This window comes from Meriones unguiculatus, chromosome 8, assembly GCF_030254825.1.
Source record: "Meriones unguiculatus strain TT.TT164.6M chromosome 8, Bangor_MerUng_6.1, whole genome shotgun sequence".
Classification (NCBI taxonomy): Eukaryota; Metazoa; Chordata; class Mammalia; order Rodentia; family Muridae; genus Meriones; species Meriones unguiculatus.
In genome coordinates, this window is record NC_083356.1 from 25,193,621 (window position 1) to 25,213,107 (window position 19,487).

At 52.9% G+C, this 19,487-nt stretch overlaps 2 protein-coding genes across 2 annotated transcripts; one reads left to right on the forward strand and one right to left on the reverse strand.

Annotated features, from left to right (window-relative positions):
- Positions 1–252: 252 nt before the first annotated feature.
- Positions 253–7,476, forward strand: Mroh6 (maestro heat like repeat family member 6). The gene is made up of 14 exons (XM_021659910.2): positions 253–1,044; positions 1,269–1,412; positions 1,597–1,751; positions 2,300–2,417; positions 2,589–2,773; positions 2,862–2,999; positions 3,117–3,231; positions 3,310–3,453; positions 3,538–3,711; positions 3,940–4,107; positions 4,317–4,436; positions 4,652–4,754; positions 4,844–4,909; positions 5,040–7,476. The coding sequence occupies exons 1-14, from the start codon at positions 757–759 to the stop codon at positions 5,267–5,269; spliced, it is 2,148 nt and encodes a 715-aa protein (XP_021515585.1). The 5' UTR covers positions 253–756; the 3' UTR covers positions 5,270–7,476.
- A 3,569-nt stretch (positions 7,477–11,045) lies between these two features.
- Gsdmd (gasdermin D) lies at positions 11,046–15,236 on the reverse strand. Its single transcript, XM_021660048.2, has 11 exons — positions 15,047–15,236; positions 14,065–14,285; positions 13,669–13,861; positions 13,243–13,411; positions 12,897–12,999; positions 12,628–12,681; positions 12,260–12,325; positions 11,976–12,148; positions 11,757–11,901; positions 11,584–11,657; positions 11,046–11,450 (listed from the first exon to the last, which is right to left on the reverse strand). Exons 2-11 carry the CDS (start codon positions 14,279–14,281, stop codon positions 11,208–11,210), a joined length of 1,437 nt encoding a protein of 478 aa, XP_021515723.1. The 5' UTR covers positions 14,282–14,285; positions 15,047–15,236; the 3' UTR covers positions 11,046–11,207.
- Between the last annotated feature and the right edge of the window lie 4,251 nt (positions 15,237–19,487).

The window sequence follows — 19,487 nt, forward strand, 5'->3', positions numbered from 1 at the left end:
TCGTCCAGCTCCCCTGGCAGTCACTATAGTGTGGCTGGGTGGAGAGTGGGGATTTGGAGCAGAGGCTGGGCCAAGCCTGGGGAGCATGAACCAGAAAGGGGATACAGCTGGGCAGGCAGTACACATACACCCTGCTTAGGCAGCCATGGGGCCAGCAGTCACAGCTAAGCGGTGGAAGGATGTCTAGGGCATAAAGACACGCCACCTCAGCACTGGCTAGGGTGCAGAGGGGCACACCACACGATAGTGGGTACTTGCGAACGTACTCAGAAGGCATCATTTGCCCTCACCGCATTGGCTCCACACCCCAAATATCTCAAGCTCAGGGATGATGACCGAATCTGACCACACCCATTCCCAGTATGTCTGGCTGTGTGACAAGGCCCCTGACCCTTCCAGGGCCTTTTCAGAATGCTCTAAAACGGCCCTGGACCCCTCCCCCAGGCATGAGGGACAGGCAGTTGGGTTAAAGAGCTTCTTCTCTAGAGTCCACTATCTCTACGGGCACTAGGCAGACTATGCAGACTGGTCATTCCACTAAGCTCCAGCAGCACCCTTCACAAGCCCATGCTGGGATACCTCTGTGATCGCCCAGCCAACTACTGGCACATGCGCAAACACGCATGCGCGGATTTGCCCACGCCACCACGCCTGTCTGTGGGCCCGCCTGTGGGCCCGCCCGGGGCCTGATTCTAGGTCAGGTCTGGACCCAGCTTCACTGGAGGAGTGGCGGCAAGTGCCGCTGGTAGGAACACCATGGCTGGGGGTGTGTGGGGTCGGGGCCGGGATGGCCCTGTGGGGTCCCTAACGCTGACAGCTCTAGCGGAAGGAATCCGGGCTAACCAGGGGCAGCCTGTGGGACCCTCCTCTACAGGCCCTCAGGCTGAGCACCTGGAGCTTGGACCTGAGGCTGAGATCTACCCTCGAACGCTCACCCCCGCCTCGGAGGCCCAGCTTGGGAATGAAGTGGTTGCCCCAACAGCTGGCAGTGGGAACTGTTCCCCACACAACGCCCGGGAGCCAGCCCCTGAGAGATTCTACCAGGTGAGTGGTATTGAGGCTGGTCGATTAAGCACTGGAAAGACAAGAGGTCCTGGAGCCGGGGAAAGTACTGAGGGTGAAAGAGGGATGGAAAAAAAGATCATAGGGGAGGAGAGTGTGAAGCCATCTGAGGGATGGGGAGAACGGAGGCCTAGGGAGCATAGCTGAGATAGGCTTGGGGACTTCAGAAACTCCACGTTCCACTCTCCCTTCGCTCGGCCTCCCAGTACTCCTGGGAGGAAGGGACGCTTGCAGACCTTGCGGTGTATACAGCTGCCTGTCTGGAGGACGCTGGGTATGCCGGGACCCAAGCAACAGCGCTCACTCTGTCCTCAGCCCTGGAGGCCCGTGGCCAGCGACTGGAGGACCAGGTTAGCATCCCCACCCCCACCCAGAGAATCCTGCAAGCCTCCCTTCCGAACGCGAGGAGAATCCAAACAACCTCGACCGCACTCCCCCTAAAGGCTGCTCTGAGTGTAGGTGGGCGCGGTGCTGGCGAGCGTTTCCGTTGAGGTCCAGCGGCCCTGACCGCTCACGTTTGTTCCTTTTACCCAGGTCCACAGTCTGGTGCGTGGACTGCTGGCACAGGTGCCTAGCCTGGCGGAGGGGAGGCCCCGGCGGGCAGCCCTCCGGGTGCTGAGCGCGCTGGCTCTGGAGCATGCGCAGGACGTGGTGTGTGCGCTGCTACCCAGTTCACTTCCCCCTGACCGGTAACCCTCTCTGCTAGCGCTGCCCCACGCAGCTTCCTTCCTTTTTCCTGCTTGATTGCTTGATCGTAGAATCTGGTCCCTGCAGCACCGGGCTGTGAGGGAGCAGGGCCTCCCCTCCCCTCGACTGCCTCAGTCCATACCCGGGTTTAGTTAAACACAAACACCCACACCCTCCTGCTTTTTTTTTTTAACATGCAGATGTGGGCGGGATAAGCAAGCTCCGTGGCTTGAGCTCCTGGAAGCCTCTGGCTCTTCAGGGTCAGTTACCACAGAGGTTATCTTCAGTTTATTCTCTACAACAACAACAACAACAATAATAATATCAGGTCTTTTTCCCTGTTGCTGACACAACAGGGCGCAGGGTGGCCCAGCTGACTGCTGATCTCTGGGACTGGCTCTGTTGTAGTCTGTATTTATTTTCCCTGGGATATGGGACCTCGAAAGGGTAAAGGATGATTTACTTCTGGAGCCTTTTCCTAGGGTCGCAGTGGTGGTCTTAGCCGAGGATTCCATGCATGTCTCCTCACTACACAGACGTTTACCCCCAGGGCGGCCACTGAGCTGTGGCGAAGTCTAAGTAGGAACCAGCGCGTCAACGGGCAGGTGCTGGTGCAACTGCTGTGGGCATTGAAGGGCACCGCAGGTCCTGAGCCCGAGGCACTGGCAGTAAGTGGCTCCAGCAAATGCCATCGGGGGGCCTGGCCTGGCCACAAGCAGCCAAAGAGTAGCTTTGTGGTGGTGGGACTACAGGTTAGCTCCAGGGTCACTCTTGTTTGGGATATCCTGCACACGTCCAGATTGGACAGGATCCCAATCGTGGGCTCTCTTGCCCTGCAGGCCACGCGTGCTCTTGGAGAGATGTTGGCAGTGTCCGGCTGCGTGGGAGCCACGCGAGGCTTCTACCCTCACCTGCTCTTGGCACTGGTCACCCAGCTACACGAGCTGGCTCAAGGTGTTAATTCCCCGGAGAGCCCTAAGGTTTGGGAGCCTTCTCGCCGAGGCCCGCCTCACAGCCACGCCAGGTGAGGAGGTACACTGGGCTAAGTGAGGGGCGGGACAGGCCTTCCTAAACCCTCATGGCCCGCTGCCCAAGACTTTTCCCTCCGCCAGCTGCACGGTGGAGGCCTTGAAGGCTTTGCTCAGTGGGGACGGTGGCCGCATGGTAGTCACGTGCATGGAGCAAGCGGGAGGCTGGAGGAGACTGGTAGGAGCCCACACCCACCTGGAGGGCGTCCTGCTGCTAGCCAGGTGAGGAGGCACCCCAGGACAGCACAACAGGAGGAGGTTCCCCGCTGGTCACGTGGGGGAGGTGGTGGGGATGAGCCCTTCCAGGCGGAGGAAGAGCCCCCTTTTATTCTACCCCAGCGCCATGGTAACGCACGCGGATCACCACCTGCGAGGCCTTTTTGCAGACTTGCTTCCTCGGCTACGAAGCACCAACAACCAGCAGCGCCTCACCGCTATGGCTTTCTTTACCGGGGTGAGCCTGCTTCCCAGAAGGGTAGCGGGGTGACTGCCGGTGCGGACACAAGCGCTGAATCTATGCCTCCTTGCTTAGCTGTTGCAGAGCCAGCCCACTGCACGCCTTTTGCGTGAGGAAGTCATCCTGGAGCGGCTTCGAACCTGGCAGGGCGACCCAGAGCCCACCGTGCGCTGGCTAGGACTCCTTGGCCTTGGGCACCTTGCCATGAATCGTGGGAAGGTGCCGATCTGGTAGTGCCTGGCAGGGCGAAGCGGGTCCCAGGCCGAATCCGGAAGGGTCCAGCCACGAGTCCTGTCTTTACAGATAAGGCATGTGAACACGCTGCTGCCGGTACTCCTAAGAGCGCTGGGCGAGGGGGACGCGAGGCTCGTGGGTGCTGCCCTGGGTGCGCTGCGGAGAGTACTGCTGCAGCCGGGAGCACCCGTGAGGCTCCTCAGCTCGGAACTGCGACCACGCCTCCCGCCGCTGCTGGACGATGTGAGCAAAATCCGGCCCTGTGGTCCCATGGCGTCCCGCTTGGAAATGTCCACGGATGCTCAACCCCACCCACGAGCTCTCTCTAGCCCCACCCCCAGTTGCCTTTGGGCCTGCCGCCAGATGAAGGCCTGGTCTGCAGCCCCGATCAGCCCCGACCCTCCCTGCTCTGCGCTGATCTCCTCTCCCACTCTGGCTCTCCTTGAGCAATGACTGTCTTTTCACACAAAGGCTCGGGACTCTGTCCGCGCTTCAGCTGTGGGACTCCTTGGGACGCTGGTGCGGCGGGGACAGAGGGGTCTCCGGTTGGGGCTTCAGGGACCCCTGCGGAAATTGGTGCTACAGAGTCTGGTGCCGTTGTTGCTGCGTCTCCATGACTCCAGTCAGGACGCCGCTGAGGTCAGTGTCCTGTCCCAGTCCTTCCACTCCTACCTTGTATCCTCTTTGAAGGTTTCAAGCCAGGGACAGGGACCTCAAGGGCTTCCCTTGGGCTTCCCTTGGTCTGCTAACCAAGCACTTCACTCTGGGCCTTGCCAGCCTTTCCAAGCCTCAACCCACCGCCTGGCATCTCCTGGATCCCCTAACCTTGCTTGCTTCCTCCACTCTAGAGCTCGGAGTGGACACTAGCTCGCTGTGATCGGGCCCTTCGATGGGGCCTCCTGGAGGAGATGGTTACTGTGGCCCACTATGACAGCCCGGAGGCTCTAAGCCGTGTCTGCCACTGCCTGGTTAGTAGAACAAGCAGCATGGTGGGCCCAGGGTATGGTGAGCTGCTCACTTGTCCTAGGATGCTGTAAGGCACACCCCCTCAAGACAGAGTCTCTGCCTGAGCTAAACATGCCCGCCTTTGCGCCTTTGAGGCCTTTGTTCACGTTGCCTGCGCCAGCCCCTTGTCCATGAAGGACTGGTACTTCCGCCCTGTCGTGAGCATGTGTGTTCCTAGGTTCAGCGGTATCCAAGCCATGTTCAGTATTTCCTGAGTCAGACCCAGGGCTACCTGCGCAGCCCACAGGACGCCTTGCGCCGCGCAGCCACTGTGCTAATAGGTAAGGCTGCCTTAGCCGCTCAGGGCTCCGAGATCTGGGCCAGCCTCTTCTAGGCACGGGCCAGACCTCATCGGTTTGCTTTGGTACAGGCTTCCTGGTCTATCACGCTAGCCCCAATGGAGTCAGTCAGGACCTGTTGGACTCTCTGTTCCAGGGTGAGGACCAGATCTACCATGGGGTAGAGTGTTGGGGGGGGGGGTGCTGTAGAGAAGTGGGAGGAGAGAATGAGTGAGAGCCAGCCCCAGGCTCCTCTTCCCCTTCAGCCTGAGTTGTCCCTTTATGCAGATCTAGGACAGCTGCAGGGCGACCCGGAGTCTTCGGTGTCCACGGCTGCGCGAGTATCTGCCCAGCAGGTGGCGCTGCTCGCTCGGGCGCAGGTCCAAACACGCAGCCCCCGCCTCTTCCGCTTCATCCGCCATCGTTCATATCCTACAAGGCCCCATCCACTCTATGACGATAGTCCATTCCTACGCCGGAGCCTTGCAGGCCGATGGAGCTGCCCCGAACCTCGATGAGCCAGGCTCGGTATCCATATTCATGGGCACACACTATCTTTGCTGTCGTCAGTCCCTGCTACAGCAGATCTGCGGAAGAGGGCCTATTCAAGGGTCACCCTGGGCCTGGTGCTGGACACTGGGTTGCCCTCTAACTACTTTCTATGTCCCACCGTGTGACAACTGTGTCCCAGATGGCACATTTCACTTCAAGTCCCTCTTGTGGTCTTGGTCCAGTTATTTATTTTTTTACCAGGCCAGTTTTGTCACCAACCTGGAGTGTACCCTCTGCTCCAGCTTGGACCCAGCACCTGTCAAAGATCTGATGAAGGCACTGAAGTTGATGCCACCGTAGGCTGTCATGCTCCCTCCCTCGGGCTCAGTCTGCCTAGGCCACAGTCCTACCCATCATGTCCTTCCAAGTTACGTCAGAGTGGTCCATCACTGCTGTTTCTTCCATTTTCTATTCCTTACAGCTGTTCTGGCTTATGTCTCCTTCGTTCAAGAGGCATTGACCAGCTCTCCTGTTCATACCTGCCATCCCTACTCCTTGGGATAACCGATCTGTCTCCTATCGCCACTGATGTTAGAACCCACCTGTACAATGGTGTTTTCTAGAAGGTGTCTCTAGCATCCCTTCATGCTGGAGAGCCTAAGCCAGGATTGCACCCTGGGTTGAAGTATGTAAGCAGGCACTCCACACCCACTAGACTGTGAATGGGTATGTCATTATCCAATGCCCTGCACAGGGCTCGGCTGGGATGGCACAGCTGGATAGACGGGAAGAGTCAGCCATAGTTGTGACCCCGCCCCTACAGGCATAGGCGTAGGCAGCTTCTTCCACTTAGAATGCCTGCCTTGGAATGTCCTCAGGCTGCAGGGAGGCCTCCTCACAAACAGGGTATGTTTGTGGTAATGTAGGGGGGCTGTTTCCCCACACTGGGGTCTCTTTGGGGCAAGCATGGGATCCTATTTACCTTTGCCTCTGTAGCTCGTACATGGAAGATGTTCAAAATAAACATGAGTGTGTGGCAGAGGCTGAACATCTGTCTGAGAAATTGGTTGTGATGAGCTGGGCTTTGCACAGGATCCAGCTTGGCTTGAAGTGAGCAAAGCAGGATGCAGCAAGACTCCTGTCTGGCTGGGGAGATGGCTCAGTGGTTAAGAGCACTCGTTGCTCTTGAAAAAATGGAGACTCCTCTACTCATCCAGTATCCAGTGGTGGCTAACAATTGACTGTAACTCTTGTTCTAAAGAGTCTGAGGCCTTCTTCTCCCCCTTCTGAGGCACTGCATGCACATAGAGCATAGACATGCAGGCAAGATACCCATTCACATAAAATACAACTTTTTTTGTTTTTTCAGTGCTAATGTCAGTATGAAGACAGGACTCAAGATCCAGTAGCTCAGGGAAAAAAGCTTGTCAGTGCCTGACTGGGTTCACCTTACGGCAGAGAAACTGCCAAATGGTTAGGGTCATACCACAAAAGGGGCCAGAGGAAGTGTAACCAGGAAGCTGAGACAAGGGGCCATAAGTCCAAGGCAGCCTGGACAACTTAGTGAGACCCTGTCTCAAAATAAAAGTACAGGGCCTGTGAGATGGCTCAGCACACAAAGGCACATGTTGACAGAGCTGCTTGAGTTTGTCCTCCAGAACTCATATGGTAGAAAAAGAGAACAAACTCCCTCTCACATATTGTCCTCTGCCACAGCGCATGGGCACACACGTGTCTACACACACGCATGCACACACACACACACATACACACGTGATTTTTTTTTTTAAAGTATGAAATAGAGTAGGAATTTAATTCAGCGATAGGGTGTTTATGTAGTTCAAGGCCCTGGGTTCAGTCTCCATTACTGAAAAAAAAAGTTATCCAAACTTTACCACTGGAATTAGTTGATCCTTAGTGCAGGTCAGCCTTAGGTCAGGGGGATGGATCCTCCTGAAGTCAGGGAGAGGGTGGTACATTAATTTTGACCTTTAAGAACAGGTGCTAAAAATGAGGTTCAACATACAAGAAATAAATGGAGGAAAATGGCCGCAGGCTGCTGGACGTCAGTGAAGGAGAAGCAGGGAGGGGTCATGAAGAGCAAGCCAGTGAGCTGCACTCCTCCATGGCCTCTGCATTAGCTCCTGCCTCCAGGTTCTGGACCTGTTTGAGTTCCTGCCCTGGCTTTCCTCAGTGACGGACTGTTACTTTGAAGTGTAAGCCAAAATAAACCCTTTCCTCCCCAAGTTGCTTTGGTCGTGGTGGTGTTTCACTGCAGCAATAGAAACCCTAGCTAAGACAATGGAGGAGTAATGACTGCCTCTGCGAGAGCTGATGAAAAAGAGAGTCAGGCTGGGCTGTGGTGGTGACTGCCTTTCGTCCCAGCATTCAGAAAGCAGAGGCATGCGGATCTCTGTGAGTTCCAGGCCAGCCTGGCCTACAGAGTTCAAGGACAGCTAAAGCTCTACACAGAGAAACCCTGTCTCGAACACCCCCCCCCAAAATAAAAATAAAAAGAGTCAGAATAAGGAGGGAAAAAAGGGGGGGTTCTGAAATAGAAAAAAAATCTTTAGAAATCCACCAAGGAAATGAAAAGATTGTGGAGGGGCAGAACAAACAGGTCACACAGAGAAACACACCTGACACAGCTTCCGTCCGCTGTACCAGTCTCTGTCTGGGGGAAGGGACTGACAGGCAGACAGAAGGCAGACAGAAGTTTGGCAGTCCAATGCCCAGGACAAGCCTACAGCACTCAGGAGCCTCAGGTCTGCTTGCAGTTTTTGGTGAGAGGATTGGTTCTTTGCTGCCCGCCCCCACCCCCATCCCCGCTGCTGCATTTGTTGTTGTGTTTGCTATTGCTGGAAATTCTGATGACAAAGACTGGACTTGCCCCCAAGGAAACCGATAACCCTAATCAGCAGGAAGTAGTCTAAAGAGACCTATGCCCTCTTTCCTCTCTAACCTTCTATTTCTCTACCTGGAGAGATTGGGGTGTTGGCAGGGATAAGGGGGGGATAAGGGTTGGAAGGGAGGTAGAGATACAAAACCCACATAAAATAGAGAAAACAAATACACTTACCTATAACTCTAGCTCCAGAGAATCCAAAAGCCCTGCACACATGGCATATGCATAATTAAAAATTAGTGAAATACTGAACCAAATAGTTCTTAAACAAATAAATGCAAATGACTAATAAGTGCTGAACTTAATGTGTTCAGCATTTTTAGCCAGGAGGGAAATGCAAATTAAAACTTCTTTGAGAGTCTTTCTCACTCCAGTCACAATGACTATCATCAAGAAAACAAATGCTAGCCAGACTTGTGGTGGTACGTGTCTTTAATCCTACCTCTTGGGAGGCAGAGGCAGGTGAATCTCTGTGAGTTCCAAGCCAGCCTGGTCTACAAAGTGAGTTCCAGGACAGCCAAGGCTACACAGAGAAACCCTGTCTTGAAAAAACAACAACAACAACAACAACATGACATACTGGACTGGAGAGATGAAGAACACAGGCTGTTCTTACAGAAAACCTCTGTTTGATTCTTAACACCCACATGACAGCCTACAACTGTCTGTAACTCCAGTTCCAGAGGGATCCAACACAGACATACATGAAGGCAAAACATCAATGCACATAAAAATAGAAATAAATCTTAAAAGAGGTGCTGAAAATAAAACTACCTTACAACTCTATCTGGACACTCTTAGGAGTATACCGAGAGAGTCACACAGCTCAGAGATGCTCGCACATCCATGTTTATGGCTGCAGTGTTCACAATGGCCAGAGGGTGAAACCTGCCTAGATGGCCATCAATAGGTTAAAAAAAAATGTGGCTCTTGTACACAATGGAATATTATTCAGCTGTACAGAACGATGAACTCTCACTTTCTGGGAAGATGCTGCTGGAAAGCACTGTGTTAAATGAGATAAGCCAGAACCAGAAAGAACAAATACCTACTTTCTCTTATAGGCAGAACAGTGTTATTTGATTGTTTTGAGACGAAGTTTTCTCCTGCTGGCCTGGATCTTCACCAACACACTTCTGGTTGTACAAGCTCCTGGAGATGACCATAACACCCTGGCTACATCAATTAGGGACATAGCTCCTTAGACACAGAACTCACGGGCTGCTGAGCCTTGTGTGGAATGGACTCCCCAGTGCCGGAAGACATGTTGAATTCCCAGAATCTGCCCATATGTAGGTTATACTTGTATGCTTGAGGCAAAGCATTGTCACAGAGTCTGGTTCTGCTACCTTAGCTGTGTGCCCTACGTCCCCTGAAACAGAGGGTCACCCTGTCCAAAGTGTAGACTTACCCCTAAGTTGTTCTGTGCATCTTTTCTGGGAAAGTAGGTGTGGGCATGCCAGGCTATGGCCATGTCCATGTGTCCACGCCCCAGGTGTGGTGTAGCAGAAAGCTCCTCGAGGCAGGAAGAAAGCCGTGTTCACTAAGCCCCTCCCTCCACAAGACTACAGGAACAATAAAGTCCGCAAAGTGTCACTCCCAGGCAAGTCCGGTTGCCAGGTGGAAGCAGAGGTCAGCAGAACTGCCTAGAAGGAACAAAGACCAGCTGATGCCTGGAAGAGGGTTAGACCAGAGTCACGTGGAAAGGATCCTCTCCAAGCCGCCGTGTAAAATGTATTCCAGGTCTCCAACATTCATGAGCCCCTGCTGCTGAAACCCTTTGGTGTTGCAACTGTCTTTGAGCCATTTTGGCTCTTGTAAGTAATCCCTCACCCACACTTCTGTAAGTAATACCAATAAATTTAGTTGCCTCACCAAGCTGGACTTTGGTCATGTGAAGGAGTCTGGTGATGGAATTTTACCTCTTGGCCTTGGCAGACGTGGGCTTAATCTAAAGCTCAGTTTCTCCGAAACTGACCTTGGCAGCTTCTCCAGCAGGGTGCTCTGGTCCTGAGAACTAGATCACAAACTTTGTGCAACCTTGAGTGAATCCTCAGACGTTTTGCCAAAGTGAAGTAGATGAGCTGATATCGTGAGAAAGTTGCTCATGGTCTTTTGCTTTAAAAGAGTTGATTGAGTGTCTAATAAAAGAGTCTTGATCAGAAACGTGTCTTGACCCCATTGTTCGAGTCTCTGCCCCTCTCATTCCCACTCCCTCTTTCAGTTGGACCCTGCTTGACTTGCCCGCAGGACGGGCCAGTCATGTAAATGATTTGGTCTGTCCTTGGTTTCCTGACTGGGGTGTGGAGGTCTGAATAGAAATGGCCCCCATAGACTCATGTTTTTGAATGCTTGGCCCATAGGTAGTGGAACTATTAGGAGGTGTGGCTTTGTTGAAATAGGTGTGGCCTTGTTGGAGTAGATGTGGTCTTGTTGGAGGAAGTGTGTCACCATGGGGACAGGCTTTATGGTCTCATATGCTCAACCTACACCCAGTGTGACACTCAGTCTCATTCTGCTGCCTGCAGGTCAAGATGTAGACCTCTCAGCTCCTTCTCCAGCCCATGTCTGCCTGCACACTGCCATGCTTCCCACCGTGATGATAACAGACTCAACCTCTGAAACTGTAGCCAGTGAAATGTTTTCCCTTTTAAGAGTTGCCTGGTCATGGTGTCTCTTCACAGCAATAGAAACCCTAACTAAGACATGGAGTGAGTAGATGTTTGTTCATGTCTCCCCAGGAAAGGCCTGTCACACAACAGGGCAGTCTCACTTCGCCCTCACAGGGTGGCAGGATTGAGGCGATGGCCTTCCTATCCATTCATTCTGTGTGGGCAGACCTCACCCCTTCCCATCCTACCAATGATCCAGGACCCCTCAAAAAAACTCAGTCACTATTGTTTTCTTTGTATATTTATTACATTTTTCCAACTCTTGGGCTTCATTGCCTTCTAGTATTGTGATTGAATTTCTTGGCTTCCCTGGAGCTGGGCTAGGCAAGTTTCTGCCCTAGCTGGAGGGTAGGAATTGAGGATGTTAGGGGAAGGGGGCCCTGTAGGTTAGCCAGGTTTCTGGCTTAGAGTCAACAATAGGGCCAGGCAGGTGTAGAGTGCACACATGGGGCCCTGAGACACAGGTTCCCAGTGCACCTGGGGGGTGTTCACCTGCAGCCTTAGGCCACATTCTTCTAGCAAGACCCAGGTGGGAGCCTCCTCATCCCAGCTGTCCCCGAGGAGCCTCGAGGGCAGAGACACACAACTCTGCTTCTGCCATGGGGTGGTCCGTTCCAAAATATGCTTCACCTACCAGCAGAGGAGGGGAAGAGGTTGCAGATGAGGATTGTAGTCTGAGCCCCGGAGATACTGCGCCAGCCCGTGTAAACCTTCCCAGCTGTACCCAGGGCCCCACTAAATCCCCGGTGCCATGCCCTCTCACCAACTCCAGCTGCTTTGATAGCACCGTTGCCTCCAGAGACGTAGCCAGCAGCTGCTGCTGGGTTTCACTCAGCACTGGGGAGAGATCTGGGCTGAGACAGGGTTCCAGAATGCCCAATACGGAACCTAGTCCTCCCCTCCTGTCCAGTACTAATCCCACCACGGGCTGCTCACCAGCCAGTGCTTCCAACAGGTAGGAGACAGGGGAAGCAACTTCCATCACCAGGGTTCCAGAGGAGAGCACCAGACACTCCAGGATGCTGCCTGCTGGGCCATCCAGAGGCTCCACCTGCTCGCCACTGCACAGACCCTGCTCTAGCTGAGTTATGGGTAGGATAAGTGAGGTTGGGTAGGCTCGGGCAGGCCCTGTCCACCTCCCACACTCTCACTCACCACGGCCTCCAAGGCTTCCATGCTGGGCTGGTCCTGTAAAATCTTCCCAATGTTCACTAGTAGCTCTTGTCTCAACTTCATGTCGAAGTGTTCCAGCTTTGTGGAGGCAGCCTTCACCTCTGCACACAGGCCTCGGAAGTCTTCTCCGATCACTTCTTCCTCAGGGACTCCATCTGTAGGGCCAGAGAGAAGCACCGCCTGATGCCTTTGAGGTCTTTGGGAACTCTGGTTAGGGAGCAGAGGCAGGACCCAAGGAGTTCCAGGGTGGTCACGTGGGTACTGACCTGACGTGACGTCATCACCAATGCATTCTAGTAGTTTGCCAATCACGCTACAGTCTTTTCTGTGGCCTAGGCAAGGAATGAAGATGGTGGAGAGGAGAAGGGCTATTTTGTGTAGGGACCCAGGGATCATTGTCTCCTGCTAAAGTGGGCTGAGATTTTCCCTGCTCCAACCCCAGCTCCATCCCTTCTGTGCTACTGGCGGCCCAGGACAGTTGAGGACTAAACAGGCCTAGCAGCATCACCTGTATTGGGTATCACTCATTGTGTATGTGTGTATGTGTAGGGTGTGCCCACCTCTGAAGGAGGCTGACCACCTCATGCCCTCAGCACACAACATCTCATCAGGCCAGAGGGTCTGGGGGCCTCACCTGTGGGGGGAAGCTCAAAGGTCCTCTGTTTCTTATCAGGGAAGAGAAGGATATCTGGCAGCAGGAAGAAGCAAGCAGGTCACCATCTCCCTTATCCCCAAGGCTCCTGGGACCCCCTGAGAACCTCCCTCTATGCCCCTCCCTACCACATTTAGCACATTGACCATATTGTCTCAGAGATCAGGCATCCCTGGCTAGCTGAAGCCTCCCAGATTTCCTGCCCCTCTGCCACATAGTCTGGGCTCTAGAGTCAGCCCCTCTCCACTCACCCCATTCAGGGTCAATGAGCAGCTGGGCCACTTGGAATGCCAGGATGCTGCCGACAGGAATCGTCACCATCTTCTTCTGGTTTCGGTGACCCTGGCCTTCACCCTGAAGGATAGATATAGGTGCAGAGATGTAGAGTAAAAACTATGGGTGGGTGCTGGTGACGAGCTTACTACTGATAAATGCCATTCCAGATAGCTGGGCAAGTGGGACCATGGGGTGCTTCTGGAAGGGTCTTAGAAGAGCTCAGGCCACCAACACCTGGGATGCTCCCCCTGTGGCCTCTGAGAGTCCTGTTCTTCCTTGTGCCCAAGTGGGGCCAGGCAAGGGCCATGGCTAGCCACACACCTGCAAGCTTATGGCTCCAAGCACTGCAAACTGGCCTGAGCCCTTCCGGTTGTGGGTCCGGGTGACCTGCATCTCCTCCTGTGTCTGTAGCACCTCTGTCACCACAAACATGTCACACCCACGACTCCGAAGCTCTTGCAGGATTTTGTGTTCAGGCTGCCTCAGGTGCCTACAGAAAGATCGTGCCCCACAGATGAGTTTCCCTCCCTCCCTCCCTCCCCCCCTCCCTCCCTCCCTCCCTCCCTCCCTACGGTTCTGCTGACAGGTGGGAGGAAAAAGACTAGGGAGTCCAGGAATCTGTGGATGCCGGGCTTGGGTACCCTCCCAGCGTGTTTCCAACCATGTCCAGGTGGTTGGGGGAGTAGGACCAGCTCAAACAGGGGGAAGCAGGCACACCAGGCTGCCTTCATCCCACCAGGGCTTCACCTCTCACGCCGCAGCGTCTCCCAGGTGTTCTGAGCCACACGCAGTAGATGCACGTTCACAGAGGCACTGGAACTGTGGGACACTGCGGCCCCACCAGAAATTTTCCCCTGTCCTGTGCCTGACAGCCCCACACTGCCCTGAACGTTCCCGTCGATGACATCAGAAAAGTGGAAGTGGCCTTGATACTCCAGCTCTGAAAAAAGACCAGCTCTAAGCTCCCGTTCCACTAGCCACTGCTTGTCTTTCCTCTGTAGCAGCAGGACCTTTAAAGAACCCCCTACTCTGGAAATAGGGCCAGAGGAGCAGAGCTGATAGAGTCCAGTAAGATAGCAGGCTGGGCTCAGCCCACTCCCTCCCCAAGCAGAGTGAGGGAAGGGGGAGCAGGGAAGAAGCTACCTGGTTCTGGAGCACTGGGTTCCAGGATGTCCTTGATTGACAGGTTGACACATGTATAACGGGGTTTCCAGAACCATGAGGTTGAGTGTTTCCTGCTCAGGAGGCAGTAGGGCCTGATGCTGGTAGAGTTCCGCAGGCTGTCCACTGGGATGAGCTCTCCTCTCTGGTCCACCTCTTTGATTACACTCCTGACCACACTCACAAAGGCTGATGACATGATCCTGAGGGCAGATAGATTGGGTCCCTACAGAGTCTTGTTAAGTCCTGGCACATTCTGGCTGACCACTATACCAACACAGACCCAGTGCTCACTTTCTGACCCACTTGTCTGTCTCTGCTGCTGTGGGCACTTGAGAGAGGAGGAGGAGGAGGCAGTCTACAGCAGGACCTGCTCTATCCACACCATCAATTCTTGTGCACAGCCCTTGGCTGATGGCTAAGGTGTAGGATACCTGTTGCCCTCCCTGGCTGAGGGCCAAGGCTGAGGGCCAAGCCCCCCCCCCTTCTGAGGGACTTGGCATAGGAGCCCACAGCAAAGGCAGTGTTCGTGATTTCAGTGGTTTCCTCCAGGGCTCTCATGCACAGCTCTGAGCCACCAGTCCTGGTTGAACCTTATGGGTCAGAGATCGAAACAGGCGTGGGCCCAACAGACAACCTGTGTAGTGTGGAGGAGCAGTCCAAGTCCCTAGGAAGCTGGGCCCCTGGGCCTGCTGATGGTGGAGAGTGAGCCAGGAAGGCCTCTGGGGGTCAGGGAGAGACTTGAGGGCTAGGGGATCAGCCTGTGGCCTAGAAGCTTTTGTCAGTCAGCCTAAAGCCCACACCAGGCTGGCCCCACTATATGGGCTAGTGGGTGGCCTTCCCAGAGGCTTCTGGGAAGAGCTGAACCCCCCCACCCAACAAGCATGCATCCAGGTCATAAAGCAGACTGAGCCTGGGGAGGTGCAGCCCGGTTCTGAGAGGGCTGAGTAAAGGAGTGGCTCACCGAGGTCTTCACCTCTGCTGAGGTGTCTGGGCCCACCAATGGAAGCAAGGACGTCGTGTAGGCGGGTCGGGTCGGAGAGGGGTCTCCCCCGGGAGCTACGGAGCCATGGGAAGCCAAGAACAGGCGCTTCTCAGAGGAGGCGTCAGCACACAAAAGTGAAACTGTGAAACTACAGCCCTGAGGAAGTAGCAGCTCTGTCAAGGAGCCCTCCCTCCCTCCAGGAACAGCCCGGGGAACAGCCCCGCCTCCTCTTCCTCCGGGGGGGGGGGAAATGCCTAGTAGCTGGGAGCTTCGGTTTTATCCAGTCTTGGTACCTACAACTGCCCAGCGCTTTTTCTTCCTTAAACACTTGGGCTGTAGTGAAAGATCTGCCAGCAAGCACATCATTAGTTATCAAGAAAATGCAAATCAAAACTAGATAGCATCGACTGCATGAGGCTGGCTGGCTTCCTAAGTAACTTGTAGTAAGAACATAGAGAAACAAACCCGGGGGCTCTTGCAGGTGGGCTACTGCAAACGGTGGAGCTAGCTGCTTCCTCAGGGCTGCAGTTTTTTGGTTTTTGTTGTTTGTTTTTTCTTCTTTTTCTTTTTCTTTTCTTTTCTTTTTTTCTTTTTTTTTTTTTTTTGCCATTTTATACTGAACTTAAAATTTTAATATTTCTTATTTCTATTTACTTTGTATTCCAGCTGTTGTTCCACCTTTGTCCCCTCCCAATCCTGCCCTCCCTCCCTCCTTCTCTCATCTCCATCTCCTCCCACACCCCTTCCCCAGTCCACTGATAGTGGAGGACCTTCTCCCCTTCCATCTGACCCTAGCCTATCAGGTCTCATCAAGACTGGCTGCATTGTCTTCCTCTGTAGCCTGGTAAGGCTGTTCCCCCTCAGAGGGAGGTGATCAAAGAACCAGCTACTGAGTTCATGTCAGAGACAGCTCCTGTTCCCCTTACTAGAGAGCCCATTTGGAGAGTGAGCTGCCACTGGCTACCTCTGTGCAGGAGTTCTAAGTTATCTCCATGCATGGTCCTTGGTTGGAGTATCAGTCTCAGAAAAGACCCCTTGGCCCAGATTTTTGGTTCTGTTGTTCTCCTTGTGGAGCTCCTGTCTCCTCCAGGTCTTTCTATCTCCCCCTTTTTCATAAGATTCCCTGCACTCTGACCAAAGTTTGGCTATGAGTCTCAGCATCTGCTTTAATACCCTGCTGGGTAGAGTCTTTCAGAGGCCCTCTGTGGTAGGCTCCTGTCTTGTTCCTTGTTTCACCTTCTTCCGATGTCTATCCCATTTGCTTTTCTGAATGAAGATTGAGCATCTTATCCATTGGCAGTTTTTCAAGCTGGGCACAGTGGCTTGTAATCTCAGCAGCACTCTGGGAGGCTGAGGCAGGTGGATCTTTGCGAGTTCCAGGACAGCCTGGTCTACAAACTGAGTACAGGACAACCAAGGCTACACAGAGAAACCCTGTCTGGAATAAAACCAAACCAAATCAAACCAACCAACCATGACAACAAACTAATATATTGACAGTTTTTCAAACTGGTGAGTGTAGAGCTACCAGGTGACCTAGCAATTGGAGTTTTTGGTGCATATCCAAAGCAAGAGGTCATTCCGGGGTTGTGGCTGTCAACGGTGATGTGTTTGCCTAAAAAGAAACCAATAGGTCAAACAGAACAGTACAGCAATGTTCATGGTGGTATTTAATTTTTTTTTCTTGAGATTTTAAAGAATAATTTTACACATGAGTATTTTGTCTGCATTTATACATGTGTACCATATGTGCGTGCTAGGAACTGAGCCCTGGTCCTCTGTAAGAGCAGCAAGTGCTCTTAGCCACCAAACCATCTTTCCAGTCCTCATGGTAACTTTCTCTTTTTCTCTTTCTTTCTTTCTCTTTCTTTCTTTCTCTCTCTCTCTTTCTTTCTTTCTTTCTAAGTTTTATTCGAGACAGGGTTTCTCTGTGTAGCCTTGGTTGTCCTGAACTCACTCTGTTAACCAGGCTGGCCTCCAACTCACAGAGATCCACCTGCCTCCCAGAGTACTGGGACCACAGGCGTGGGCCATAGCACCCAGCTCCCCAGGGTGACATTTTAAAGAGTCAAACAGATAATCCTTAATGACCTGAAGGTCCATCAACTCATACGTTGATTAAAAAAAAGAGTAAATCTGTGCCGAATTTTGTCCAGCTCGGGACCCTGCACACACTAGGTACAGTGGGGTGCTGCCCGGCAGCTGGAAGGAATGAGTGCACGTCCGAGATACACTGCAGAGTGTGGATGAGCCCCGAAAACACTGCTACAAGCGAAAGACGCCAGGCTGAAGCCAAACCAAAACAACAACAAAACCCCGCACGTGACTGTGCAAGTTATTTCGTATGAAATTCCCAGAACAAGCAAATCTGTTAGTAGTTGCTAAGGTCTAAGGGCATGGGAAATAGGGAGTTACGCCTAATGGTTTTAGAGGCTTTTTTCCCCCTTGGGGATATGGGCAATGATTGCGCACTTTATTTATTTATATTTATTTAGTTATTTATATTTTTTTGAGACAGGGTCACAATGTAGCCTCTGATGGCCCGAAGCTCACTATATAGACCAGGCTGGTTTTAGACTCACAGACATCCACCTGCCTCTGCCTCCTGAATGCTGGGATTAAAGGCGTGACTCGCCATGCCCTCCCACTTTTTAATATACCAGACCCACAGAATCATGCACATTTAGATGGCTGGAGTATACGGTATGTGGATTGCTTCTCAGTGACAGCATTTCTCTTAAGAGTTCCTGACTCCCCCGGGGGCTGGAGAGACCACTTAGTGGTTTAGAGCATGTGGGCACTTACAGAGGCTCCAAGTTTGGTTCCTAGCACTCACATGGTGGCTAGCAACCAACAGTAACTCCAGTTCCAGAGGACCCATCGAGTTCTCCTGGCCTTCAAGGGCACTGCATGCACACAGTGCCCAGACACACAAGAAGGCAAAACACCCATATGTTGTAATAAAAATAAATATTTTTTATGAATCTGGAGTTTCATAGAAGCACCCAATGTAGCCACAGGCTCCTCAGGGTCCCAGTGTTCTGGTGTCAGATGCCTTGGACCTATTCTTAGCACACATTTCCTTACAGCTAGCCTTGCCAGGCCTGTCTTAGGTTGTGTATTAGAACACCATGGCTTGAGCCCCAGTATTAGTGTAGGGCTCGTGAGAGTGTCCCCCTCTCCCAGGCCCAGCCATGGCAGGAACAGACTACTGTCAGGTCCCTTCATTGTTTTCAAGCTCTTTCAGGGATGTTTGTGTGCTCTCAAGACATGTTGCTGGACTGAGCAGTTCTCTACCAGGACCCCGCCCAAATCAAGAAGATCATTCACATTTCTGACTCTAGGGACTTGCAGACCCTCTCTATTGAACCAGACAGGCCCTACATACAGTATTAGCCTACAGGTAAGTTTGTGTGGTTTCTCCACGGTGAAGACTGGGCACTAGCCCGGATGGGAGTGTGGCTGGAGCATTTCCTTGTTCACATTTCCCGTACTTTAATAATAACCTGAAATTAAAAATCCTGGGCTTGTTGACTCCTGACCCTAGGTCTTGGGGGTTGATCTTCTCTGCTTTGTCCCTTCCTGAGGGTTCAACATCCTGCCATGGGCAAGGTGATGTAACCCAAGCCCTGTTTGTCTGATGATTTCAGGCTTTGCCACTTGACCTTGAATCGGGCTCAAGGTATCCAGGGCAGTGGAACCCTTGATCCTTTCCTCTTGAGGTACTCTATCCTGCTGCTTCTAGCCTTTCACCTCAAAGACATGTTCTCTCTCCCCCCCACCCCGTGTGTGTGTGTGTGTGTGTGTGTGTGTGTGTGTGTGTACCTATGCATGCATTCCTGTGCCTACCCTGGGACTTGTCGGGGGGGCTCTCCTGCAGTAATTCTGAATTAGCACCTCGGACTAGGTGTTTTCCCTGTAGCAGTTTCTAGTGATGAGGACGAGGTCTCTGCCCTAACCTGAAGGTGACTTCTGGTGTCCCTGGAATGTTGCCACTGCACAAAACTAGAAACTAGAATTCGGACAAAAGGGAAACATCTGTGTTGACAAAAATCCCCAGAACTAGTTCATGAGGTAGAGGGTCTGTGGGGCTCTGGGCACACTTTGAAACTCTGATTGAATTCATTTGCTGGTCAGGAGTCCGTGTCCTTGTTGGCTTAGTTTGGAGGCTCCAAGGAGTGTAGGGTCAAGCATAGATGTACATGTCCTAGTTCGCTTCAACACTCAACTTGATGTAACCTGGAGTCACCTGGAACAGAGACCCTCAATACTTGCCTAGATTAGACTGGCCCGTGGGCATGTCTGTGGGGCATCATCTTGAATGATGATTGATGTGGGGAGGCCCAGCCCTCTGTGGGAGTTATCATTCCCTAAGCTTTCCTAGGTGTACTTGGGCCGTATAAGAAAGCTACAGGAGCAT